Source organism: Vulpes lagopus, chromosome 2, assembly GCF_018345385.1.
Source record: "Vulpes lagopus strain Blue_001 chromosome 2, ASM1834538v1, whole genome shotgun sequence".
NCBI classification, from domain to species: Eukaryota; Metazoa; Chordata; class Mammalia; order Carnivora; family Canidae; genus Vulpes; species Vulpes lagopus.
This window is the reverse complement of record NC_054825.1, coordinates 7,279,043-7,306,177: the sequence shown is the minus strand read 5'-3', so window position 1 is coordinate 7,306,177 and position 27,135 is coordinate 7,279,043. Positions and strand designations below refer to the sequence as shown.

At 62.9% G+C, this 27,135-nt stretch overlaps 2 protein-coding genes across 5 annotated transcripts in view; one reads left to right on the top strand and one right to left on the bottom strand.

Moving 5' to 3' along the window:
• The window catches only part of LOC121484351 (phospholysine phosphohistidine inorganic pyrophosphate phosphatase), a 123,785-nt gene extending 115,598 nt beyond the window's left edge, over window positions 1-8,187 (top strand). The window contains exon 7 of the mRNA XM_041743503.1: window positions 7,397-8,187. Coding sequence (XP_041599437.1) covers window positions 7,397-7,493 — 97 coding nt within the window. The 3' untranslated portion in view covers window positions 7,494-8,187. The remainder of the gene's footprint in view (window positions 1-7,396) is intronic.
• Window positions 8,188-11,216: 3,029 nt separating this feature from the next.
• The window catches only part of FAM53B (family with sequence similarity 53 member B), a 144,622-nt gene continuing 128,703 nt past the window's right edge, over window positions 11,217-27,135 (bottom strand). For all 4 annotated transcript variants that reach the window (XM_041743500.1, XM_041743499.1, XM_041743502.1 and 1 more), the window contains exon 5: window positions 11,217-15,438. In XM_041743500.1, the coding sequence (XP_041599434.1) occupies window positions 15,070-15,438 (369 nt within the window). In that variant the 3' untranslated portion in view covers window positions 11,217-15,069. The remainder of the gene's footprint in view (window positions 15,439-27,135) is intronic.

The window sequence follows — 27,135 nt, the reverse complement described above, 5'->3', positions numbered from 1 at the left end:
CTCGTCGGCAGGGGGCACCCTGACTCGGGAGACTTTGCTCCCAGGCTAACAGACCCGGTCAGGGTTCGGGGGTGAGCCTCGAGCTGCCACAGAGCACCGGGCGGTGACCACCCATCCCGAGCCTCTGTCTTCATGTATCGAGGGGGCTTATCGGCGCCTGAGGAAGCCAGCACGGCACCCCACCCGCAGCTGCACTCCGGCACCCAGAGCTGCTGGCCCAGCCGCTAGGTCTGCGCGTGCTGGTGGAAGCGACACCAGGCCCCAGTGGCCCCTCCGCCCCCAGCATGGGAGGGCACCACCGCCCGCACCCTCCCTCTCTCCTGGGCCCCCTCACGAGGACCCAGAGCGTGGGTGTGCAAGCCCAGGGTCGCTGGGCTAGCCAGGGGTCTCCTGCCAGCCTGAGGCCCAGCGTCCAAGGGGGCAGGGGTGTGGCGGCTTTCTGGGGAAGGCCGGGCCGGGTGGGGGCACGTGCACACTTCTCGGGGGATTTGGCCGTTGGAGAGCATATTGCAAGGGGCCGGGCCAGTTGTGTTAAACTAAACACCAGGTGTTCAACATGTTTTTATCAAAATATTCTGAGCAGCTGTCAGGAGTTCCTCTGCGGGAGGCCCGATGCCAGCCCCCAGGGGCCCTGGGCCCTGCCCGAGCGGGGCCTTTAGGCGCGGGCCTGCCTGCTGCTTGCTCGCCCAGCCCGCCCGGCGCCTGGTGAGGCCTAGGCCACGCTGCAGGTGCTTCCAGCCAGGCCGGCGAGGCCCTCGGGCTCGGGCAGTGGCTCAGCGACCCCGGGCAGGCCCCTCACCCTCTCTGAGCCTCCACTTTGTCAGCCGTAAGATGCGAGGCAGCAGCAGCCACGCGTTGAGCCGCTGTGGAAACCAGAGGAACTAAAGCGTGCGAGGCCCCTCGCCGAGTCCTTGGAGGGAGAAGGCTCTGGGTGACTGTGACTATTGTGAATAATATTATGAACAGCGAGTGCTGTGGGCTTGGAGGAGTAGGCCCCAGGGGCAGGCGGGGGGCACAGGCTGGCTCAGCGACTCCCTGTGGCCACCCCTTCCCTTTCCCAGGAGCCCAGAGTGGCCCCCTGCCACCTGTCCCCAGGCCCAGGCACACGGTCCCCATGGTCACGCTCAACACCTGCCAAGCCAGGAGCGTTGTGCCCACCCCTGGCAGCCTGGCTGGGTCCTGTCAAGAGCCCCCCGAGGTGTTTGGCCCTCAGGACCTACCACCTTCTCCGGAGATGGCACGTGCTCTCCAGACGTGGAGCCCACCGGAGCGTCCCAGGAGCCGCGGGGGACCCGGCCCCTCCCCTCTGGCCAGAGCGCGCCCACGAGGGGCCCGACCCACCCCAGTCCAGGGCCTGCCGGGTGTCCCTCCACCTGGATGGCACACGTGGCGGGGCCCCCGCCCTGTGCCAGCTGCAGCGTCTCCAGACGCCCCAGTGCAGCCCCAGGAGGGGGTCTCCTCGGCCCCAGACCGGGGGCTCTGGGTGGTCTGGTGTCTGGCCAAGGTCACATGGTGGGCAGGCCGGCCCGGTGCACAGCCGTGGGCCGGGACAGTGGGAGGGATGCCACGTGCTCCGTCTGGCAGCCCCCCCTCCCCCCAGTCCTGCCCGGTCCCTGCCTGAGTGGGAAGCATCTGGTTGTCGTTAGGAACCCTGGGGTCTCTGGGAACAAAGCGAGGGAAGACAGGAGAAGCCGCCCCTGCTGTTTGCACGGGCTGGGGGAGCCACAGGGCCGTGTGGTGGCTTGCTGCCGGCGCCTGACTTGGGTGCCTGGGGTGCCCGGGGTGCCCTGCGGTGCTGTGGCCAGAGCTGCCCGCTCTGGGGTACCCTTCCCACAGCAGAGCCAGGCCTCCGTTCTGGAAGGTTCCAACTGGATTCCCCAGGCCCGAGTCCCCGAGGCCTTGCAGGTGTCCATTCGGGGGGTACGATGGGTCCTGGCGACCCGGGGAGGGGGGAGACCCGGGTCCCTTGAGTCGGGCCTCATGGGGGACGCAGGTATGTGAGCTGACCTAGGCAGCAGCACGGGTGGCTTGGGGGATGGGACAGGGTGAACACCAGAGCCGCGGGGTTACAGGTGGGGGTTGGCAGGCTCCAGGGCCCCCTCCTGGGCCCCGTTATGGAGGGTGGACCTGGTCTCGGTGGGGGCGGGATGGCAGGGGGTCCAGGTGTCCTGCCCAGACCCGTCACTGGCCCTCCGCTCGGGACTCTGGCACCTGCGGCTTTGCTCAGGACACGGCCTCGTGCGGGGAGCTTGCTGCCCGGGCAGGTGTTGGCCCTGGCATGGGGTGGCACTTCCAGGCTTCGACATCCGGACGGGGGAGTTCAGGTGCCGGGGACCCAGCAGTGGGGCTCCCTCAAGGAGGCGAGGCGCCCGGAGGGCACGTGGGCCCGCATGTCGGGGCCTGGGCTCTCGGGAGGGCCGGGGAGGGACGAGCAGGCCGGGCCACCGGGGCCCTGGGCCCTAGACGCCTGCCCGACTGCCCGTCACCCTCCGCTACAAGACGCCCTGGGCCTCACACCTGGATCTCTCGGCCGCTCGGGCTCGGGAGGAGCCGGACACACGGCCCCCGGTGGTCAGAAGGAAGGCGGCCACCTCCTGTCTGCTCGGACCGCTGCTCACTGCTCCCGTCTCCGGAGGACCCGAGGCCTTACGCCGGGAGTCTGAGGCGATGCCCCTGACCTCAGGGAGTCCACGGTCTGGGGGCATCACACAGCTGGCCAGGCAATTGCAGGAGAGAGACGGGTGCCCCGGTGGGGTCGGCACGGGTGCCATGGAGCACGCACCTGACGGAGGTGAGGGCCAAGGAAGGGCTTCCGGGAAGGCTTCCTGGAGGAGGTTACTTATTCCTTGGGAAAGGAGCCCCAGCTCCACTGCGCCACCCAGGTGTCCCATCCAGCTTCTGGTTTTGAAAAACGGTACATGGGCCCAACCCGAAGTGTCCAGAGCCACTGGCTTGTAAGTCCAGCCTTGGGGCACAGGTGGACTGAGCAAAGGCTGTGGGGGGCTCCCAGCAGGACTCAGGGTGCCGAGGGACCCCTCGAGGCGGCCACCTTAGCTGCGGGCGGGGCTGTGTCCCGCGTCCATTCTGGGCGCACCTGCAGGTGAGCAGCCGTGCGAGCCGCCCAGGAAGCAGCTGGCAGGGGTGACAGGGTGGGGAGTTCTGCGTGACAAGGCCCCAGCGGGCCCAGACCGACCGTAAACAGCCCTGCCTCCTCCCTGCAGGCGGAGCGGCCCCGGGGCGGGCTGCTGGGGTGCGTGGTGACCGCGACTGCCCCCCCCCCCCCCCCCGCCGTGCTGGGGACTGTGGGGCCTGGGGAGGAGGTGGCCTCGCCTGTCCCTTTTCTTTCATTTTCCTCGTTGGTTTTCCGCAAACGCGGTGCCGTCCCCACTGCATCTGTTGATGCTGGGGGCACCTCCCGGGGTCCCCCCTGCCCTGGAGCGGATCCAGAGGCCTCTCGGCACATCGGTGAGACGGACGCCGAGTCCGCCCTGTGTGCGAGGGAGGACTCGCTAACATGAGCCTGGGTTTAACTTTTCCAGAAAGCCAGACACGTGTGGTCAGTCCCAGCTCTGTCATTTCCTGCTCGCGACTTTGGGCCCGTGCCTTCCCCTCGTGCATCGGTGTCGTCGTCTCTAGGATGACGGGTCGTGGTGCCCGCTTCTCAGGCCCCTGTGCAGTGTGGTCCTCAAAGGCCACACATTTGTGCCCTGGTCCTTGGGGTGTGGCATCTGCGGCTCACCCATCCCCCAAGCCAGGCCAGCTTTATTTGCATTCCGGGGCCTGCCTGGCTTCCCCTGCCTCGGTTTACCCACCAGGGCTCAGAGCCCCTGAGATGGGTCCAGCAAGTGCCTCCTGCTGGGAGAGCCTCCCGGTGCTTCGCAGCTGGACGGTGGAGCAGCCAGGGTGCCGTTCTGAGCTCAGGGACGCCACCCACCTGAACGAAAGGGGTGTCCAGTTAGCCCAGCCCTGCCCCTCGCCGCAGCTCGCCTCCACGTCCAGGGAGGGCTGGACCACCAGGAAGCCGCAGGGCGCTCCCCATTCTGGGTGCCACCCCCAGTCACCACAGTCCACAGGTGCAGATGTAGGGAGGGTGTGTCTCCCAGTGGGTGGGTGTGGGGCCCTGCCCTGCCTGGACCAGCAGGGGTGGAGGGGCGGGGAGACCTCCAGCCTGTGCTCCCCCACCTGGTCGGGCCCCTGGCTCTGCTGTCCGTTCCCGAGGGGCCTGGTCACCCGAGGTGCAAGGAAGTCAATGGGGTGGGGGGGAAGGTGGTGGGAGGTGGTTCAGACCTGCATGAGGCCCCGGCAGGGACCCCGAGGGAGGGTTACCTGTCGTCGCCCCCCCATTACAGAGGAGCTGGTGGCCAGATGTGGGGGGGCCCGGGTGCCCGCCAGGGATGGAGGCCGTAGGGTATAGCCGCCACCCAAGCGGGGTTCTGACGCCAACAGAGGTGCTGGCCAGCAGGGACGTGTCCCCACCTCCTTTCCTGGCCTGGGAGCTTGGGCCCCACAGGGCCGGGGGGCCCTGGCTTTTATTTGGTATTTCCCCCCATGCGACTTTAAGGTCACGAGGGCCCTGTCTACGGGCACTGGTTCGGCAAGGGTGGGGCCGGGGACAAGTGACGTGGGACACAGGGTGGGGGTGGGGTGCGGACAGGGCAGCCCATGACTGCTGCCCATGACTGCTGGGCACCTGGCCCTTGTGTCCGTGGTGACCTCGAGGGCAAGGTGATGAGGGGCCCGGGGGACCCCGGTAGTGGAGGCGCTGACTCGGGAAGAGGCTCCTGCCACACTTCTCTGTTGGCAGAGGACCCGGAGTTTTCCCAGGGGTGGCCCGGGCATCTGTCCCATCCACCCCGCATCCGGGACCCGGGTCCCGTGCTGGCCCCGGGGACGGGGTAGGAGCGGCCCCTCGGATCCCGGCCACCCCGCCGCGAGGTCCGCGCCCCTCTGGCTCCCAGCCGCCTGCCGTTCGGCCCGCGGCACCCTGGGCCAGCAGGTGGACGTGGAAGCGTTTGCAGGCCACACTCCGGCCTCTGGGGGTCGGGGCCCCGCGGCTCAGATGGGAAGACGCCCTTGGCCCAGGCTTGTCACCTCTGGCCCCATGGGCGACTCCCTCCGTCCTGCCCTCTGACTTCGTCAGCACGGCCTGCTTGGCGTCCCTGAGTTCATTTGTCTGGCCTGCCCCCAGCGCCTGGCGCTTCCAGAACAATCGAGGACAGGGATGCGTGCCCCAGCCCGTGTGGGGCAGAGCAGGGGTGGGGGGCGGGCCTGCCTCGGTGGCGCCGGCCCCTCGGGAGCTCCCGGAGGACAGGCCACCCCGGGGCCCCGCACGAGAAGCAGGCGGGCAAGGACGTGGCGGGTCCGGCCGCCGTTCTCTGCGGCACAAAGACTGTCCCTGTCCGGCCCCGCGGGCCGGGCACAGACGGGCCTTGTTCTCTGCCTGTCACCGGGCATGAGGCAGAGGAGTAGCTCAGGGCAGGCGGCGCCCTGCCGGGTGGGGGCCTTTGTCCACTCGCTCGCCGTCGACACTTCCTGGGTGTGCGCCCCGGGCCCGGCCTGCGCGTGACCACCCCGCGACCACCCCCGGCAGGAAGCCGCCCCCCCCCCAGCAGCCCAGGTTGGCAAGCACCTGCCGGGGCAGCGGCCATGTGCTCACAGGAGGGGGCAGCTGGGCCTGGGCTCGGGCTGCTGGAGGTGGGGACGAGTGAGTGAGGCCCGCGGGTGAACAGGAGTCGGAGCTGGAGCAGGTCTGGAGAGCGCTCCCCCACGCAGTGTAGACGCCGCTGGGCGTGTCATCTGGTGAACGTGTTGGTGTTTTTTTTTTTTTTTAATAATTTGTATACAACTTTTTTCTCTATTTTTTTTATGATAGTCACAGAGAGAGAGAGAGAGAGGCAGAGACACAGGCAGAGGGAGAAGCAGGCTCCATGCACCGGGAGCCCGACGTGGGGTTCGATCCCGGGTCTCCAGGATTGCGCCCTGGGCCAAAGGCAGGCGTTAAACCGCTGCGCCACCCAGGGATCCCCATGTTGGTGTATTTTTGCTGTGTGCATACCCAGGAGCAAAACCGGTGGGTCACGAGTAGGTGTCGAGGCACCGTTTGCTCAGGTGGCCGCCTCCTATGCAACCTTTTGATAGACAAGCACGCATCTGCTGTGTTCCCGCGGTGGCCGGTGGTGTCCCCTCAAAGAGCTGCACTTACACGACAGTTACTCTCGCTCGAGTCGCTGATCCAGTGGGTGGCGGTCAGGGTCCACGTGCACTCAGCCCCTGGTGGTGTCTCCAGGGCTCTTGGTTTGGGGCCTCAGCCTAAGGTTGTCCGCTCTGCCCTCCTCTCTCCCAGACCTGCCCCCGGGGCCCCAGCCTGGGGCAGGTGGCCTCGGTCCACTGGGCTGACTCTTTAAAACAAAAGGACAACGATTGTAGGATAAAACGCTTTGCAAAAACCAAACCTTTCAAAAGGGACGACTTGGTTTTTAGGATGTTATCAGAACCACTGTCAACCACTTCCTTCCAAACCAGGGTGGGAGCTTCTGAGGTGGTGGCCTGGCTGCTGGGAGGCATGGTTCACGCTTTCCCAGGGAGCTTGGGTCAGACCTTGGGGTGATCCAAGTAGCAGGTCCTCAGGGCTGTGAGCTTGCAGAGGGGCGTCTCCCCCACCCCCACCAACTCCAGCCCATGAGCAGTGGGGAGGGGTCTTCTGGACCCGGACCAGAGTCTCCAGCTCACAGCACCCAGGCTGCACGCAGCCCCAGGGACGAGGTCCCACCCTCCCTACAGCTGTTGAAGACTTCCGGGATGTCCCTAGGAGCCCACCCCAGGTCCCTCCTGTGGCAAGGACTCCCGCCCTCTCACAGTTCCCCTCTCATGCCCCCCCCCCAGCCCTGCTCCACTTCAGGACTACAGTCCGCAGCCTCCCTTCCTGGGGCACCCACTTTGGGGTCCCCTGTGGACCCCATAGGTGTTTGCATTGATGCCCTGGTCTCACTTCCCTTGTGCTCAGCATCCAGCCAGACATCAGGAAGCATCTGGGGCTCTGAAGGTCCTGGCTCCCCAAATCCCACCCAGCCAGAGAGCTGCTTTGCCAGGAGGCCCCCACTCTTGTGTGGGAGCGACCTCAGAGGACAGTGACCCCTGGGGTTCGGGCAGGAAGGCACTCAGAGCAGGGTCAAGCTCCTGGCCCTACCATCAAGAGTATGACATTTCTGCCGGCCGCACAGATGGTGCAGGGGCAGTGGTCACTCGCGTGGGGCTCCCAGCAGGCCTCTGATGGAAGGCGTTGGGAGAGGGAACGGGAGGGAAGTGCGTGCCCCTGCCAGGGGGGCCGGGTCGGGGAGCGGGAGGAGGGGGCCATCCGTTAACCTGGCGCCGGCTAACCTGTGGCCCTGCCCTCCAGGCCCAGCGACGAGCGCCATCCGGAGGTGAAGGCTGACGGGTACGTGGACAACCTGGCCCAGGCCGTGGACCTGCTGCTGCAGCACGCGGACAAGTGATGAGCCTCGGGGGGCGGCCCCCGGCCTCATGCCGCCCCTGCCCCAGTGCCCGGACCACCCAGTGCCCGGACCACCCCACGGCCCTGCCCCCTGCCCTTGACCCTCGACTGACAGGGAGAAGGTACCAGCTGGCACCTCTGCTTCCCCGCAGCCGCCTGGGGAGCGGGTCCCCCCGGGATGGCCTGCCCCCCGAGAAGTCAGAGCGGGGGACAGACCTGTCTGGGTACCCCCAGATTCGGAGCACCCTCTGCGCGTGGGCTGGAGGTGCTCTTGGAGCCCTCTCCGGCTGCACCTGCTCCTGTACCTGTCCCACCTCACTGGACCCGGGGACACTCACCCACGGCCCCTCTAGCAGACGTTCTGTGCAGAGTCAGGGGCCTGGAGAAGGTGGGGGCGTGTGGCACCGCCCATGCAGCCCGGGGTGAGCCAGCCTCCCTGGGACTGCCCAGCACCCCTGCCCGCGTCCTGGCCCCAACCCAGAGTCGGAGTGGCCGCTTACCCCCGACCCCAACGGTGACAGCCCGCTGCCCTTCCTACCCCAGGAGTCACCCTGGAGCCAGAGGCTGGGGCAGCTCCCAGGGCCGCTGACGACCCAGCGGCAGGTGGAGGGTGATTCCGGGGCCCTAACTCGACAGACTGTCATGCCCGACGTGTGCAGGGGTGACCTCTGGTGAAATAAACGGCCCTGACCTGACTTGGGCTTTGACTCAGAGTTTGACGACTGCGGGGTCTGGGGGGGGTGCAGGGCCCGGCCACTGAGCCTCAGACGGCCACGGGGACACCCCACCTGCCCCAGCCCCTCGGGGGCAACGGAGGCCCCACCAGGGCCGAGGCCGCTCTCAGGGGCAGCCCTGCGGGGGGCGGTGGCGAGCCACAGGCTTCCAGAATTCACTCACAGCCCGGGTTTCAGGTTTCAAAATCAATCAGCTGAACAGATAACGTGATTGCTCCGTTTCTCCTCAAATCGATCCCGAAGTCACCGATAGATCTTGGGGGACAGCTGCCCATAAAAGAAGTCCCGGGTGCTGCACAACAGGATTTGCAGCGAAGCGAGGGCGGGAGAGAAAAGGCTGGGCCCCGAGCCCCGAGCCCCGAGCCCCGAGCCGGGCCGGCGGGCCGTGCTGTCCCCAGGCAGGCCGGGCACCATTAAATCAGGATTAAGAGGAACCAGTGGCCAAGTCTTTCATCGAGATGAGAGGCCACCGGCGGGGCTGGTGTCAGTGGCGGGCGAGGGAGGAGGGGCGTGTGGCCTATTAGCTGGGGAACATGCAAATCGCCTGCTCCTCCTGGAGCCCCCTAATTACCGCTTGTTAGCGGATCAGCGGCCGCCCTGGGCCTCGCTCACCCCGGCTCGGAGGGCGGCGGCCACGTTCCGGCCAGTTTGTCGGGCGGGTCTTTGGTTTTGCTCTTTTCCTTCCACGGGTCCGTGGAAGAAGCTTGCTTGCTGTCCCGGGGGGCCGCAGACGCCCGTGGCGTCTGGCTGGGAAGCGTGTCGCCCCCGGGGCCTGTGGGTTCAACAGAGTGGACATCCTCACTCTCCCCATTTTGAGAGAAGGAAATGCAGGTGCGGAGAGAGGGCCCACCCACGGGCTGGCAGGTGCAAGGGCAGAGCTGAGACTCAGACCAAGGCCGGACCCCTGCATCTCGTCCTTTCTAGTCCCTCCTACAGTCCCTGGTGGGGGTGGCCTGGGGTGGCTGCAGCCGGCATCCTCCTTCTGGGGACAAAATGTTCCTCCGGACTGTGGTCCATTCAGCCCTAGTGGGGCAGGGGGGTTCCTTTCCTGAACAGGTGCACAGTGAGCCCTGCGGGAGGCAGGGGGGCCCAGGCCCTGTCACCTGGCTGGGAGGACGACCCCTGTGGTGCTGCCCAGAAGGGAGAAGCCCCCCTCACCCCGGGTCCTTCCCACTGCCGGAGCTCGGCCTGCTGCAGACCCCCCTTCCCCGCGGGACCCAGGCAGCTCTCAAGCCACTGACTGACGACGCCGTTGGCTGTGGGTGAGGCTGGAGTTTGGGGCCTGAGTCAGCGGCCTAATAACCCGCTGCGGTCAGGAGAGGCAGCAGACCTGCCGATAAGAAACGGACGCCCCGTGCCCCAGGAACAGGCCCAGTCGGCTCCGTGTGTCCTTCTGGAGGGAGGCAGGGGCCTGGGCCCAGCAGGACATTGCAGGCTCTGGGGGCGACCAGTCGAGCCATTTCTGGGAGTAGGACGAGGGGCAGATGGGATACAGAGGACGACAGTCTGCGCAGGGTCACCTCTTTGGGGGCACAAGGGCTTCACCTACCCCCAGACCTTCCAACGCGAGCATCCACACGGTACCGGCCCAGGGCTGCACATGCCACCTGTGAAAACCCGATCCAAACTGGGCTAATCATCCAGCAAGAGTTTACGTCTCACATCATTTCCAAGACCAGGGCTAGCTGGGTCCGGATCCCAAAGAAATCCCAGGAGACCCCGAGGCAGGGCAGGGGCAGCCTCACCCAAACTCCCACGAGAGAGAGGAGGCAGCGTGGCACCGGGACAGGAGAACGTGACCTGAGGCTGGGAGCAGGGCCAGGAGTCCGAGCCCCAACACCTTGGGCCTGGGTGGCTTCAGTGCCCCCTCGTCCTGGGATCGAGGTGGGTAAGGCCCCTCCAAAGGCCTGGGCCTTCCTGCAGGGGCCCGACCCTGCCCCTCTCAGTGGGAGGGGACAGAGGCAGGTGGGGACGCAGAGAGGGGCCCACGTGCCCGCCTCTTGGGGCCCATGGTGCCACCTCCCACCTGGGCGTGATTATCCCAGGGGCGTCTCCTTTTCTCTCTCAAAAGCATCCCATTGAGACGGGTATTACAAAAAAAGAAAAAAAAAAAAACCCAAGTCACTCAGAGCCTGACCTGTTACTGCTGACGGCATTTCCTTTCACCCCTTTCCACGAGAAGATAAACGTTTGCGCCGCACCCTGGTTGCGCTGCAGCCTGCGGCTGTGCTGGGGCTGGGGCACGGACTCCCCGGCAGCCCCGCAGGTGTCCCACGCTGTCCACACCTGGAGAAGCTGCTCAGCCTGCCCGCTGCGTGGCGGCCCGCGGACCTGACGGCAGGACAGAGGGCGCCCGCAGCCCCGCGAGCCCAGCACCCGTGCCCGGGGCAGAGTCCTGCTTTCAAGCAAACCTGGAGGCACGTTGCTGGGGGCAGCGTCCTTCCCCTGCCGTCCGGGGAGGCACATCGCTGGGCAAGCGGGGCTGGAGAGCAGATGGCCCTACGTGAGGCCAGTGGGACCCGGGGCCCCGCCGTGCTGCTGAGGGCTCACCGGAGACGGCGCGGGCTCCCAGCACCGGACTGGGAGATCACACGGAGCCTCCACCCTGCCGTCCTGGGGTCCCTGGCTCCCGGCGGGGCCCCTCCACCTCCGAGCACCCACACACGTGCACATGCACGTTGCCCTGGGTGCCGGGCTGCTCCGACGGCCGCCCTTGTGGCCATGAGTGTGGTGGTGGCGGTAGCGGTGGCAGTGGCAGTGGCCAGCCCTCCTGCTCGCAGTGGCTCACTCAGCTCCTGCATCTGAGCCTGGGGACAGCGCTGAGAGGCCCGCCGTCCGCATCACAGACCCGACCCCGAGGCTCGGAGGGGCCGGGGGTCCAGACTCTGCACCCGCCAACCCAGAGCTTAATGCTCCCTTGGACAAAGCAGGGGACCCCCCCCGCCCCAGTTCCCCGTAGCCCACAAACCACACGGCAGGCTCCCAGAGGCTGGGTACTGAACCAGGAAGCTTTATTTACACAGTAAGAGTAACAAGCAAATTCCTGAGAGACTAGAGCGGCTCTAGTGCAAGACAGTCGTGGCCCGCGTGGGGGGACAGGCTGCGTGGGCGCAGGGGGTGGCGCAGCCCGGGGCCCCCCGCACACCTTCCCCGCTCTGGCCGCCACGCTCCCTGAAGCTCTGCAGCCTCGACGACGCGCCGGTCGGGAAAGCAAGCTGCAGCCCCCAGGTGGGCCCACGCGCTGTCACCGAGCCCCCGGGACCTCTCCCCCACGCACTGAAAACACAACTTATTTGCCAAAGAGACTAAGCTAGAAGATCCGACTATCCTACCTAGGCTACAAGGTCTCTGCTCTGGTCTGGATTTTTTTTTTTAATCTTTTCTTTTCTCTTTAAAGATTAGGCAATGTGTTCTCTGGAGCCACCGGGAGGGGTTTGACCAGCTGTGTGGATGTGGCAAGATGCGGCGTCACTACCTGTACGGGGGGGCAGGGGGCCTGGGCCACACCAGCCACGGCGGCTCGGACGCGGCTCACGCCAGGGCCCCGGGCCCGAGGCGGTCATCGTTCAGGGGACGGCCCCGCGGCCACGGAGTGCACGTGGCTGTGCCCTCGGGGGGGACACGGAGGGGCACCCCAAGCCAGCGCCAGCCGGGGCCCACGGCGCTCGCTCGGACGGGCAGGGCCCCGAGTGGGCCAGTGGCGCCGCCCCTGCACTGGGAGGCCCACCTGAACGCCGGGGTTTGTTTTCTTTTCGATGTGGGTTTTTCCTTTGTTTAAATCTCCTTTCAGTGTACAAATTCACAAAACTTTCCTGCTACAAAAATTTTGATGACAAGTAAGGCTTTCTGAGAATGAAAATCTGTGGACGATCAGCACAAGCGCCCCCGCGGCCTGGGTGTGTGTGTGCCCGTGGGCCCTGGGCCGGCGAGTAAGGCAAGAGGGTTTGTGGTAAACGGTGAGGCTGAGGCCTGACCCCGGCCCGGCCCCCGGGCGGACAGCAGGTGCTCACTCTGGAGCAGGCAGGGATGCGGGCGACGGGGAGCCTCCCCCCCACCCCCCGCTCTCCTGCCCCTCAGGGTCCCCGGGCGGGCAGCCTGGCAGCCTGGTGCGGCCTGTCCTCCCGGCTCTGGGCTTCCCGGGTCTCCCTGCAGAGGCAGGAGCTCGCGGGCATCCACTAGGAGAGGCAGGGCCTGGGCATCGGCTGGGCTCCTGGACGGGGAGCCGGCCGGGCCCCCACGGCCACGCAGAGAGCCACACGTGCTCAGCAGGAGCCCCTGGCATGAGCCTCCAGGAGCCTCCGGACCAGAAGTCCTGGCGTCCGTGGGGCGGAGCACGAACATGCCTCCCTGGACGGTGGGGCACCTGCTACAGGGCTCGGCTCTCTCCAGAGGTGAGCATGAAGCAACGGAGGGGCATCGCTTTCTCTGAGCAGAGGGGACGGTGGCCGTTCTCTCCCCGCTGCTGCTGTGGGCTTGGGCTTGGAGCTTTGGTGGGAGTGAGGACAGCAAAGAGGGGCCTGCGGAGGCTGGAGGGCCAACCCCTGCCTTGGGCTGGGGTACCTTCTGCCCCAAAGTGCCCTGGGACTAGGTCTGCGGGTCGACGATGGGACCAGCTTGGGAGCAGGCGGGAAGGCTCAGCCTCCCTTGCCGCCACCAGGCCCGAGGAGGGGGGAGGCTGGAGGGCAGGGTCTGAGGGCAGGTCACCCGCCCCACAGCCCGGTGACACACTACTGTGTGATGTCCCAGGTGACCCTAAGGAAAGGCAGCTGGCTCAGCGCTCGGTCCCTCACTGTGGCGTGGACCAGGAGATGGGGCCCTGCCTCTCCTTCCACAGGAAGGGCTGCCTTAGAGGCCATGCTCCCTCTGTGGCCGCTCTTGGTGCGGGCTGCGTGCCAGTACCGCCCACTCCGGGCTTTCTGAGACACGAGGGCACCAGCGTGTGCTCTCTAAATTCATACGGTGCCAGGTGTTACTCAACAACTACCCCAGCCTCCTCTGGGTTTGCTTTAAGAAGACGTGGCCTCCATGACCCACTGCGTGGGGACCAGGCAAGATGGGAGAGCTACCCAGAGCCACCAGCAGCCTGCTGTGGGTCTCCAGGGTCCTAAGGGGACGTGCCCTTGGTGGGGGGCCACTGAAGGGTAACTGGTTCTGACCCCAGGACCTTGCCCTGTGCCCACACAACCACTCTGCTATCCATCCTGAGGCTTTCAACACAACCTGGGAGGGCCGCTGAGTTGAGATTTTCTCTACCAGCATCTTATGGGTGATTTTTAAGAAACACCACCTATAAATCAGATCTTGAGCACCACGCTTTTGATCGACTAAAAAAGTGAAGGTGTAAGTAAAGTTTCCCAAATAGGCTCTTTCTTTTGGAGAAAGAGGGTGAGAACCATCCGTACTCACGCCGTGGAAGTGAGGTGCTCGCTGTCCACACAAGATGAGCAAAAGCAAAGAGGCTACAGACGTGCCTTTGTTACGTGTCAGCAAACTCAAGAGAATACACCGGTTATTTTTAGCCATATGGGGAAAGGAGCCGCTCGCTCATAAGCCGACCCGGTTGCTATTGTCTGCAGAAGACGCCAAGTTTGCTACAAGCCAGACTCTGAGAGCGCAGAGCCCGTGCGGTGTGTCCGCCAGCCGCGCTGCCTGAGAGCGAAACCTCAGGGGGTCGGGGTGGGGGGTCGGGGTTCCAGTGAGCAGGGAGTCCCCAGGGGTGCAAAGGAGCTGGGATGGTGTGTGCTCACCATGTTCTGTGCCTGCAGCCGGCGGTAGGGACATGGCACCTGGAGCTCTGCTCCCCACCGACCTGCAGGAGCGCTTGTCTGGGGGAGGCTGCTGCACCCTGAGTAAAGCCAGAGGCCCCCACCGACAAGCGGGGTTCTGAGATGTGCTCAGAACACCGCAGGGGCCCGTGTAGCCCCCAGCCTGGGACCCCCAGAGTGTGCACAGGCAAGATGGCAGGGCTACCCGGACCTCCAGCAGCCTGCTGTGGCTCCCCAGGGTCCCAGCACCTGCTCAGCCCTGCCTCCCGAGGGCGTTTTCAGGGGTTTCCCGTTACTGGTGACATCTCCCCACTCTCCTGAATCAAGCTGATCACGCAGTGACAGGTTCGCCACAGAGAAAGGCTGGCGTGCCCACCTTGCCCGAGCGGCTCCAGGGTGGCCGAGCCAGGGGGCCAGACCCTCCGCACCCCAGGAGGGGCGAGCACATCCACCCACGTCTCCCCAGTGCAGATGCCTCTGACAAGCAGCCCAACTGTTCTCCAGGGTCCCGACACGGAGAGCCCTCCCGGGAGCTCAGGGCTCTGTCTCCCACGCTTGGAATTAAGGCCAAATGGTTCTGGTGTTACTACAGAGGAAAGCGTCTCCCGAACCTTCCCAAGCCTGAAGCAGGGAGACCTGGGAGAGAAGGCACGGAATACGGAGTGAAAGAAGCTGTGGGGCCGACCCCCCGAAATGAACCTGAGCAGGAGGCCGGGAAGGGCTTGACACCACCGGACGGACCTGAGCACAAGTCCCCCTTGCCCCCCTGCCCCGCTGGCAGCCGCTTGCAGAGCATCGGGCCCTGCGGGGAAACGTGCGGGGCGCCTGGCGGGACAGCCAGCGAGGAACGGGGTTAGGGGGGGGGGGGGCGGGGAGAGCTGCTCTCGGGCTCCGGGTGGACGGTGGATGTGGCCCCGTGCTGGTTGGGGGGGGCGCTCGGCTGTGCGGCGCGGTGGCCGGGCCACGGGTGGGCCAGCCTCTGGTGGGGGCCGGGGCGCGCTCCCTGGGACCCGCCGCCCTCGGGGAGCTCGCGCCTGGCCCGGGAGGGGGGCTCCCCGCTTCGAGTGCCCGCCGCCCCTCAGTTGTTCTCTATCTGTTCAATGTCCAACTCGCCGTCCAGGGAGCAGGGGCTGTTCCCCGCTGCCCCGCGGTCCCGCCAGGCCGAGGCCGGCCCCCAACTCCTGCCACAGCCCTCGCCCAGGGCACAGCCGCCCGACTCCTCACAGCACTGCTCCTCCTTGCAGGCCAGCTGGTCGTCGAAGGCCGGGGGCACAGGCTCGGGGACCGGGGTCCCGGCGGGGGTCCTGCCCCCCAGGCTGGAGGCCGAGGCCGAGAGCAAGGCGGTCCAGGACCTGGTGCTGCTGACGTGGAGGGCGAAGGGGCTGTGCGGGCCGCAGTCCTCCATCCCCGCGCTCAGGCAGCTGAGGCTGCTGAAGGTCTGACAGTTCTGTGGGGAGACAGACACACAGTCACCGAGGGGCACGGCCCGTCCCAAACCCGAGGCCCGCGGGCCCCAGACCGCCTGGCCACAGCCCCCGGGGCGATGTGGCGCTGGGTCCGCCGGGCCGTGGAAGCCCAGGAGAGCCCGGCTCCTCCATCGTCCGGGCGAGGAAGAGGGGCCGCTGGCAGGTCGGCACGAATAGATACCCCGGCCGAGGACACTGCACCCACTTACCCACAGACGAGGAAAGAGCCTGAGCTTCACAGCACCCAGTGGGGGGAAGCGCGGGGGGAAGGCCAGGCTCCGAGCCCTGTGCAGACCACCCTTCTGAAGAGCGACCCATCGTCCTTCAGCGGGTAATTCTGCTTCTAGAATTTCTAGCTTCAGAAAACAATTTAGGTGCCTGGGTGCCTGGGTGACTTGGTCAGTGAAGCGTCTGCCTTCGGCTCAGGGCACGATCTCGGGGTCCAGGGCTCGAGCCCCGGGTCGGGCTCCCGCTCAGCGGTGAGCCTGTGTCTCCCTCGCCCTCTCCCCTGTTCTCCACCATTTGTGCTCTCTCACACTTTCTCTCAAATAAATAAAATCTTTAAAAAAAAAATTTAGGATGCGTGCAAAAATTCAGCAAAATGAAATCTTGTCATCCTGCTGAGTTGAGAAGAGAGTTCCCCAAACCCCCCAGGATAAGGCACGTTCCGTAAAACATGTCTTTTCAGACAAGGGGAGGCTAAAACTCTCCGGCCTTCAAAAGAACACTGCCGGAGTGGGAGCTCCAGGCCCAGGGGAAACCCTGCCAGGCTGCAGGGCTGCACAGGGAGGTCTAATGCCCACCCACCCGCTCACCCCAGGAGCGGGAGTGGGACACGGGGCCGGGAGGGTAGAGCTGACATCCTGGCCATGCAGGGAGCTGGTTCCCACGTGAGCCTGGGCCCCGCCTGGAGACGCCGACCCTCTAGTGGGGGTCAGGCCCCTGTGCCCTCGACGGGCACTCAGGGTGGATGCCACAGCTCTGCTGAGCCTCTGGGAGGCTGGGCTCACCAGCCAGGGCCTCAGGCAGGCCCCTCGGCCTCCCTGGCCTCGGCGGTCCCACCTATTGAGAGGCAAACACTGGTCTCTACCTGCTCTACAGGGCTCTTCGAGGGCCCGGTGGGAAGGTGTGGCTGTCAAGAGCTCCCTGCCCACCAGGCACTGCCTCTGTGTGGGGCCAGCCTGGGGACGGAGGCAGCCGGGGCCTCCCTGAGTGGCAGGCGCAGCTCAAACAGGACCCAAGGGTGCTTGGGGACACCTGTCCTCGCTGTTCTCGAGGGGGGGCAGGCCCAACACTGCACAGTGGATTAAACACCTGCTTTCACAATAGAGTGAAAGTCGGGACGGTGGGTTGTGACGGCTAGGGGTGCCCACAGCGGCGCCCTGGGGAGCTCCCCACAGGGACTCGAGAGAAGAGATGTGCTGGAGGGCAGAGGAGAGGCCTGTGGGCGCAGGTCGCTCCCCCGCACCACGTACGGCGGCGCGAGGGCGGGGACCGGGAGCCAAGATCACAGGCCTGTCCCGAGGGCCCTGGTCCCTCACGTGCAGTGTTCTCAGGTCCCTGTAAGATAAAGATGACCACCGGCTGTCACGGCAAACAAGCTGCTGAAACGGGCTCGGCAAATGGGGAAGAAGAGCTCTGTGGAGGAGGTGGCTGTGCCTGTCGTGTACACGCTGTTCCCGAACGCTCCAGAGCAAACCGTTCTCATGGGTTTGCTGTTCTTGGGATCTTTTGATTAACTGAGAAAGGTGAAGGCTGGGGGTGGGGGCGCTAGGAAAGAGCCCCGGGACTGAAGGGAGAAGGCCCGGCCGCCGGTCAGAGCCACGATGCTGGCCCAGGCCCTGGCGGAAGCCCGGGTCACCGTGGGGTTCAGTGGGGCCTCACTGCACAGTGACGTTCCCGCCCCACCACAGCGAGGGCTGGAGACGGCTCCCAGATCGGAACCCGACCCGACCCTCGGCCTGTCTGCCTCCCGGCCAGTGTCTTGTCCTGCGGAGACCTGAGCCAAGGAGGGGAACTGGTCGGGGGCACGAGAAAGTAGGCGGGTGGCCTCGCCCAGACGGGGCTGCCCACCCTCCACCCAAGCCCGTGTCCCCGGCTGCCCTGGGCAGAGGAGGAGCAGGAGCGGGGCGAGGGGGTGTCATGGAGCCCTGGTGCCGGGGGGAGCCATGCCCGGCACCCCCGCCCGGCTGAGCAGGCTGCTTCGCCCACGGAGCTGTGGTGTGAGGACATTCCGTGAGCATCGACCGGACAGCAGTGTCCGCTGGAAGCCGGATGTGCTGCAGAGGGGTCACAGGTGGTGCCCTTGGGGATCAGCCCAGCATGCTGAACGCCTGAGCACGTGGCACTGTCTGCTGCGAGCTGTGGCCAGGAAACAGTGGGAAGCGCTGGCATTAACCCGCGCGGAGACGCTCCCCAGTCTGCGTTCACCTCCCCCGCCCGGACCGCCTGCCCGCAGACTGCCGGCGTGGGGTAAAGGTGCAGGTGGGTGCGGGCGGAGGACTCTGCCTCTGACTTTATGGCAAGTGTGAGGGTGTGCGTCTGGGCACTATCATGTTAAACATTAGCCACAGGAGCAGCAGGGTGCCGGGGACCCCAGTGTGCTGGGACCTCTCTGCCTTCGCCTCAACTATTCCCTGGAGACTGCTGAGGTCACACGGGCCGTTACAGACCCGGGCTCCGGCACCAACACCTCCCAAGGCTCCGGACAAGACCCTCCAGCCTACGGACCTCAGCCCACCTGCCAAGTAAGAGGTGGGCCAAGGGCACCTGGGGCCACCCTGCTCCAGCTGTCTGGAATAACCGGGTCCTTTCTGCTTGGCAGCAGGGCATGAAGCTGCCAGCTGTGGTTGGTGAATGTTGTCACAAGCATACCCCAGGACATCCCTGCACCCCAGCCCCCAGAAGTCCTCAAAGACACCTGCTCCTTGGCTGCAAAGCCAATGTCACCTTGAAAACTTTGTTGACTGAAAACTCAGCCATTTCAGCCACAGTGAAAACCAAGACGAGCCCGCTGAGGGCCCCAGCCGGTGGCCAGCCCCACCTGCCAGGGAGGAATGTGGCTGACACAATGGGGCAGTGTGCGTCCTGCCCAGGCTCCACGCTGGGTGAGCCTCCTGGTGCCCACCTGCCCTGGGGGCAGGGTCCTGCCCAGCCTCTCCTGCCAGCTCGCACTCCCCAGAGCCCGGCTCCCACAGGAGAACGCTGCACGGGCCTGTTGGGAGGCCCGGAGGCCTGCGTGCCCTCAAATATGTCTGGGGAAAGCTGCTAACAGGTTCAAAGGGCCACGTGAACACCAGTCTGTGGTGGAATGGTTGCTCCAGGACAAACAGTCCCCTGCCCCAAACTCTGCCCTCCTGAGGCCCAGCCCTGGCCCAGGGATCGGCCACCCACTTGGGCACAGGCCTGCTCAGGTAACAAAGATCAGAAGGAGCCTCTGCTGTGGCCTCGGGCTAGTGACTGGGAACACTGCCCAGCACCCCAGTCCTAGAGTCTGGGGCAACTTCCAAAAGGAGCCCCCAAACGTCAGGAAGTTCCCCTCAGACCTGCCAGCCACATTTCAGCCCACCCCAACCCGTCCCCCAGGGCTTCCCAGCCTGGAGCAACGGCTCCTCTTCTGCACGGCCTCTCTGTGCAGATATTCACTCCTATGTCCTCCTGGGTGGGAGGCCCCAGCCCCAGGGACAGAAACAAAGGTCCTCACCTGCTGCAGTGCACCCCCTGGACTCTGGGTGGTCCTCCTTGTGCATGGAGGCCTGTCAGGCCCTGGGTACCTCAACAGCCAGTCCCTTCCCCCACACACACTGTACACGGTCCAGGAAGGGCACAGTCCAGTCCCTCCAGATGGGGGCCCCTGTGCCTGGGGCTCCAAGCTAAAAACCCAGCCCCCCCACCCCTCCCAGGAGACTCACATTAACAGACGCTCAGCCCCACCTTGCTGCACGTGCCAGCTTAGGCTCCCAAGCTCATTCCCTTCCTCTAGTGCTACTGCTCTGACGCTAGCCTGGAGGAACCCAGGAGGGAATCCAGAACTGTCTACCAGCCCAAGTGCACCACAGGCTCTACCAATAAAGACTCAGAGCATAAGGCTGGTGGGGTGGGGGGAGGGAGGACAACAGACTCCTCTCAGAACAGCTCCAGGATGCCAGAGTCCCCTGGCTGAAGGGGTGGGGGCATCCCACAGACAAGGCCAGGGTCAAAGGTGGGTGGTTGGAGCGCGTGTCCCCTTTCTCCCAACTGTCTTCCCCTAAAGAGGGCAAGCTGTGTTCCCCATTTCTGTCTCCCTGGGCCCCCACATGCCCTGAACCTAGCACACGTGGTGGAGCAGCCCGGGAGGGAGAGAGCTTCTGGACCCCGCTCTTCCAGGGCTGCCTTTCTAGAACAGCAATGCAGGTCCTAGCCAGAGGCTGACTGTTGAATCCCAAAGAGTCTGGCCGTCGGGAGCCAGCCCTCTGGGTGTCTGCCGGGGAGCAGCGGTTGCTGGGACCCTTCTCCCTGTTGTGCCGTGTCCTGAGCACAGTGCCCACACAAAGCTGCCCTTAGCATCGACCTGGGACAAAACGTGCCTCCCCGAGGCACACCCCTTGTCAGAAAAGAGGCGAGGCAGAGCCAGCCCTCCAGACAGGCCCGCCTGGCTCTTCCTCCCTCCTGTTAGGGCTGCTCCCCCCCCACACCTTTTCAGTCTACCTTTGCAGATCTCTTTGTGTTACACATTTTTAGGGAGCTACCTCCAATCCCTCTAGGAAGACGGGCATAAAGAAACCCAGCTAACAAGTCAGGATGATCAGCCCTGATACCATCCTGGCCGGAGCTTTCCAGAGCCTTGCAGCCGCTCTGCTGGAAGCTGCTGGGCCCAGGGCTCTGGCTAAGCAGAGGCATTTCCTCCCCAAACAGACACTTTCACGAGAACAGAACTCTCCAAGTATCAAGAAAACACCAGGCCACGAGAATGGCTAGCGGCCTGGAAATTTTCTAAGTCTCATTTATGCTGCAAGTTGGCACAGAAACCACCAAGGAGGCAAGACATGAGGTTTCCTGGGGGGGGGGGGGGGGGGGGGGGGGTTGTTTTTTTGTTTTTGTTTTTTTAATATCTCAGAGAAGAGAAAAAGGTACCAGCACATGTTGGGCCTAACTTGAATCCATCTCTGGCTAATCTGAATTTTGCATGAAGGCCAGCTCTCTCACAGGAAGCCCCGGGTGGGGGTGCTGCTTCCCAAGGCTGCCCTGGGCCAGAGTGTGGGTGGGTCTGGTGACAGGCAGGGGCTGGAGATGGCTGGGCACTGGGGGCACGAGCTGGCTCACACTGGAGGCTGCTGCTCGGGGCCCTGCAGAGGCTGGCCCTCTGCTCTGGGCACCTAATCACCATGCCCCTGCCACAGCCAAGCTCCCCTTCCTGCACAGGGTGGGTCAGCTGCTCGCCCAGGCCTGTGTCAAGGCCCAGCCCATTTTTGTGAAATGCTTACCTTTGGACTGACTGCACAAGAGGCAGCCTTTTAGGGCCTGGACTGCTTTTCTACCCACAGGAACAAGGGAAACCCTATCAGACAGGCCTAAAAGAGGAAATAAAGTTGCCCCAAGGGGAGCCTCTGAGTCCCAGTGAGCACTGCTGACTTGGCCCTGGCTCCCCGGGGCTCTTCCCGAAGTCACAGGTTCTAGAATCAAACAGCCCAGGGGGCCAGGGACTATCTTCGCGACATGATACTGGCTCTGGGCAATTACTAGGAAGTCCCTGGCTTCCTGTGCCACTGCTTCCTCAACTTACTTCTGCGGAGGTCACAAATGTTTACTGAGCACCTCTTTACCTGGCAAAACCCAGCTCTGCATCATCCTCTCTGAAAGCCAGCCGCGAGCCTGTGTGCACCCTGCCTGGCCCCACGCGGCCCTGACCCTACACACCACTGCCTGGCTGGGGGGCAGCTCATAGGAGGTGCTCAGTGCAGCCTGGGGGGATGAGAAGGAAGGACTCACCTGGTTAGTTAGCCTGCCTGGCTCGGCCTTGTGCCTGTGGGCAGGAACAGGCCTTGGTGGCCCAGAGCCCTGCCAGCCCTCTGAATGGTGTCTCCCAGGCCACACTGTGGCAGACACCGTTTCTGCACCAGGACCCCCCCCCCACCCCCTGGGGGGCAGATGGCCTGCCTGGACACAGAAGGTGTGCAAGCCCGTGCCAAAAGGCCTTCCAGCACTCTGGCAATCAGAAAACAAACATTTTGTTTCTGCGGCGTGCACCCCAGCCAGCACACACTCAGGACAGGACTTGTGAAACCACCTCGCTCTCGGGTTGGTGTAAGGAGAATTCCTTGCCTAACAAAAGTCAAGGGACCTTTCCAAAGCACACAGGGCTCTGGCAGGGGGCCAAGGCTAACGTGCTGCCGGGAGGCACGCGGTGTCGGGGGGGGGGGGGCAGCTGCTATAGCAGCAGAACTGGGGGCACAGAAGGGGGGGCCCTCGAGGGCGTGGTGGGCACTGGGTTCTGTACAGCTGCCTGGAGCTGGGTGCTCTGAGGGCCACATGAGGGCACAGGGAGCCAGGACTACAAAGCATCGGGGCCCTTGCAGCTCCATATCTCTGTTCCAGGTAGTGGCTTCCAGAGAAAGAGGATCCTTTTAGGAAAAATGAGCAAATCGTCAACCAGTTTAACAACTGCATTTTGGAGACTGGCAGACTGAGGTCAAGACCAGGGATGAGACCTGCCCCAAATCGCAAGGCTAGTTGATGTGCAACCAGACCTCTGACTTGCAGGCTGTGCTCAGGAGAGCATCTGATCCTCAGACAGGACGGCGGCCCTGAGAAGGCTAGACAACAACCCCAGACTGGAATCCCGGCTCCCCTGTGCCCTCTGCAGGACCTTGGCAGATCATTAAACTTCTGAGCCTCAGTTCCACATTTGTACCACGAGGCTAAGAAGAGCCCCGAAGTCACAGCATTGTCTGGAGAACTGATTGCAGTGAGAGCACCAAGGAGCCAGTGAAGGTGCCTGGCAAACCTGAGCTCCTCCCACCACCCCCTGCCCCTCACTGTGCTCAGGTGCAGGCGATGTGCCCGGGGCACTCTGGGGACACAGCACTGCACAGCCAAGGGGTCAGGGGGGCTCGGCTTTTGGGAAAGAATCTACCCTCCAGGTTGGTCAAATCCAAATGCGCTTTTTAAATCCAGATCTGCTTTCAGGAGCAAGGAGACAAGGCAGTGACTCAAAAGGTAAAATCTCTAGGAATAGAAATATAAGAAGTGGCAAAAATGATATGAAGAAAACCATAAAGAACACAAACAGAATAACATGGTGTGTTGCAGACCGGAAGACTCGACCTCAAAAAGGCATAAATTCTCCCCAAGTTAATGCCTAAACTGAACACAATCCCAATCTAAAACATCCCAATCTAAAGCATCCCCCTCATACCACCGTCTCCAAACGAAGTGATTCTCGAGTTTTTAATGGAAAATAAACAGAAGAGGTTCATCAGGACAACTTTACGGAACAGGGGGGAGAGATTCTCTCTACCAGACGCCAGAACGTGTAAGAAAGCCGTGAGAGCTAAGGGTGCCCTGCCACATGAAGACACAAGGAGACTCTCGGGCCCAGCTCAGTACTCGGTGAAGGTGGACGCTCGCAGCACAGAGCAAAAGACGGAATTCTCAAGAGCTGGTAGTGTGATAAATGGGGAGCCGTCAACAAAGAAAATAGAAAAGCTGGCTCCATATTCCTGCCACGTACACGATAAACTCCATCCACACGGACCAAGGACTGCAACAAGCCCTAGAAACATGAGAATTCTTTCATAACCTGGGGATAAAGGGGTCTTTCTAAAACTTAAAATCCAGACCCATAAAATAACCAGCAAGCCTGATAACAACATACAGGTGTCAAAAAATGCCAAAAGCACCGGTGGGCGTGTAAAATTGTACAGTCGCTTCGGAAAACAGTCTGGCAGTGTCTCAAAGTGTTAAGCACAGAGCTACCGTGGGACCTAGCGATGGCACCCGTAGGCACACACCCAGGAGAAGTGAAAACACGTCCATGTGGAAACGGGTACACGAATGTTCACCGTGGTACCGTTCATCACGCCCCCAAAGTGGAAACAGCTTCAACGGCCGCCAACTAGCAAATGGATAAATAAAATGCCATCTATATGACGGAATACTCGCCGGACAGAGAGAGGAGAAGCCCTGACACCTGCCGCCACAGAGGGAAACCCTGGGAACACCAGGCCAAGTGGGAAAAGCCACGCAAGAGACCACGTGCCGCACAGTCCCACGTACACGAAAAATCGTGAGTGTCGGTTACAGGCTGCCTGGGGCTGGGCGCGGCTGAGGGTGATGGAAGGGACTGCTGGGGGGTACGGGGCTTCTTTAGGGGGCGATGAAACGTTTTACACTGTGGTGACCCACACACCGATGACATATACAAACTCAGGAATAGAGGAGAACCACTAAACTTGTACACTTTATTTTTTTTTTAAGGTTTTATTTTTTATTTTTTGAAATGCATTTTTAATCTGTACACCCAGCATGGGGGTTGCACTCACACAACCCTGAGATCAGGAGTCACATGCTCCACCCCCCACCCCCCGAGCCAGCCAGGCACCCCTGAACTTTTACACTTGAAATGAGTGACGTGTCCAGCACATGAACTATATCTCAATACAGCTGTCAAAGATGAGGAACAAATTAGAAATAAAGATCTGCAGCTCATACCGCAGGCGAAAACGAACCTCCCTAACACACCACGGAGAAGAAAAAGACCAACAACTCATACCTTTTTAGAAGGACAAATGAGCAGAGCTCAGGACATGTGAACTGCTTTCCATGAGACGAAGAACAGATGCTCGACCGGTAACAAAAAGACCAACAACTAAACTGACACAGAGACCGCTTGTCACCCATCCACTTGGCAAAAACCCACGTGTGACCAGCGTGTGCTGGCGGGAACACGGACCCCCTGCAGAATCTTACAACACCACCTGGGCTACTCACACACAACCTGCGGCCCGGCGGTCCTCCCGGTGGAGTGCACCCCCCACGGGATCCACCTGCCGCGTCTGAAGGACACGCGAGATCCGCAGCTCATGGCAGAACAAGGCTGCGCAGGTGCAGGGGCCCGGCGGTGCGGCCCAGGAAAGCCAGGCCACGTCCACACGACAGAAAAGCCTGCAGCTCGGTTCTGCCATGGAAACACCTCCAGGGTCTGTAATCTGAGATAGCAAAGTGCAGCAGAAAGGTAGATAGAGCATGTCCTCCTTTGTGTAAGACAGGAGAGAATAAAATAAGAAAAGCCTTATTTGCTTCTGTTTGCATAAAGGAGTTCTAGAAGAATCACAAGAAACACACGAGCAGTTAACCGGGAAGCAAGACCTTCAGCTGTACGTTGATTTTTGAATATATGAATGTATTATAAAAAAAATACGCACGTGTGTGTGTGCATGTGTGTAAGAGGAGGACACACACTAAGTCAGAAATGAAGAAAAGCATGACTCACAGGTCAGAATCTCATTCAAAAGGTCACTTCCATTTTCGAAAAAAGGAGCCCTGTCCATCTCCATATTAAATCATTTTCATGTGTCTCCATCAAAGTTCTTGTTGATTTTCCTTCTTTCCTTATTGGCAGGAAAGAGGCTTATATACATTTTTGAAAATGACAATTTACAAAACTGTGAAGGAGGGAAAAAAAAAAAAAGAAAGAAAGCCCCTACCAGCCCTGAGTTCCTGCACTTAATAATCACCAAATTAAATCTGAGGCTCATACAAGCACAGGATGTGAAAACATCAGGAAGTGCCAGCCCCAAACTGGCAAACGGGCCACACATGTGCCAGACAGCTGCGTGTGGGCAGCCAGCGTGCGGGCCTGCTCACGCGGCTGGTGGGCGCTTTCACAGAACGCAGTCGTGGGGAGATCCCTGGAAAACGTCTCCCTGCCGCAGAGGTCCACGCGGCTCCCTGTCCTCCCAGCGGAGGCTGGTGTGGGGCTTCCCACTTCATGGGGGAGCACGGCCAGGCTTTGTGGGCAACCCACCACGGGGCCGGGGGCTGCGTCGTGCCCCAAGCCCTGGCTCTGTCAGCAAGGCCCATCTCTCGTCTCTCGGATGATGCCATCCTTGTCCAATTAGGCCAGTGGCACCCACCCCGAGCAGCTGCCCAGCCCTGCCTGCTGGTGGTGCTAGGAGGAGGCTGCCTGTTTGCCAGAAGCGGGTTGGGAGGAAGGGCCCCCCTGCCTGCAACAGCCCCGGCGCTGAGTGAGGGGACTTTAGGACACATGCTAGAGACGGACATTTGGGCCAGGTGTCCACGGGTGTGGTGTGTGCGTGCGCTGGAGCCCGTTTCCACCTGCCATCATGTTTCTACATCTGGCAAAGAGATGAGAAGCAGAGATTACATTCAAAGTGTCAAATTCAGCTGTATTTCCTTTCAGTTTTTTTTTGGGGGGGGAACCTCTTCTTTCCTCCCCAACAACAAAATCTGAATCGTGAAGGAAGGTACACAAATGCTGCAGGAACACAGCTACCTGACTTATCTGCTCAAATAGGCCTCATGCGGAAAACTGTAGAAGGGAAGTCGAGAAGCCCCTCGCAGGCCGGCCCCTGTAGCTGGCTGGGCGCTCCCCGTCTTAGGATGAGCCTGGCTCCCCAGTGGTACCCAGACCCCTGTGCACAAGCAAGAGCCAGCATCCTGCCTGGTCACACACAGCCCTGGCTCTCTTCACACTCGGCACCTATCATCGTAGGCAGGGCGGGAGGGCAGGCTGGGGGTGCAGGGATGTGCTGGAGCCCCAGAGAAGGGGTACCCTGCCTGCCAAGGTCCTCTGACAAGAGGCCCAAGAGGACCCGTACAAGGTGTCCAGCTGCCCTCACTTCTGCAGCATGAAGGTGGGACTCCCTCCCCCATCCCAGAGAGGCTCCTCGCTGACCACAACGCTGGCCACAGCAGCTGACACGGGCGCCCTCCCTGCTCTGTGACTTGGTCAAAGGACAAGAGTCCAAGGGCGATCCCTCCCCTGGAAAGGCGCTACAGGTGGGAGAACGGTTCCTGGCAGGGGCATCAGAAACAAGGTCTAATGCCACTCAGGAGGGCCTCACGCAGACCCCGCTCCCCTCTGGGCCTCCGTCTGTCCTCTGTTCTGGGAAGGGGTGGTTCCCAAGGGTCACCCTTGCTGGCTCTGGGCCCCACGGCAGGCTGCCGACGGTAGGAGACCACAAACAGACTCTGAGGGCAGTGTCACCCCAGATGCACCTGCCGGGGACGTAGGGCACCTGGCCCTGGCTCCAGCCAGCTGCACACCGGGCGTGTCCTGGGAAAGTCCTGCCGGCTCCCGGCCCACCTGCACCATGAGAGTCGTCCTGCGTGAGCCCAGGGTGTCCCCGCCCTGCCCTGAGAGGCTGCTGTGCACAACCAGCTTTGATGTGACTTGAGGCCTGGCACCAGATCCCAATCAGAACCGTCCCCCTGCCCCAGTGGCCCCAGACGGCCGCCTTGAGGCTGGACCCCGTTCCAAGCTCTGGACGCCGTGGGCCCCTTGAATGACCTCACAGGCCTCTCCGCTCAGCGTGGCTCAAGCCGTCCAGGCGCTTTCCTCCCCGCGCCTCCGGTGTGCGGCCCACAGCAGCCCCAGCAGCCCGTTCCTGCCTCGCCCGCGGCCTCCTCGTCCACTCAGCTCCCTCTGGGGAGACCCTGCCTCGGCCATGTCACCCTCG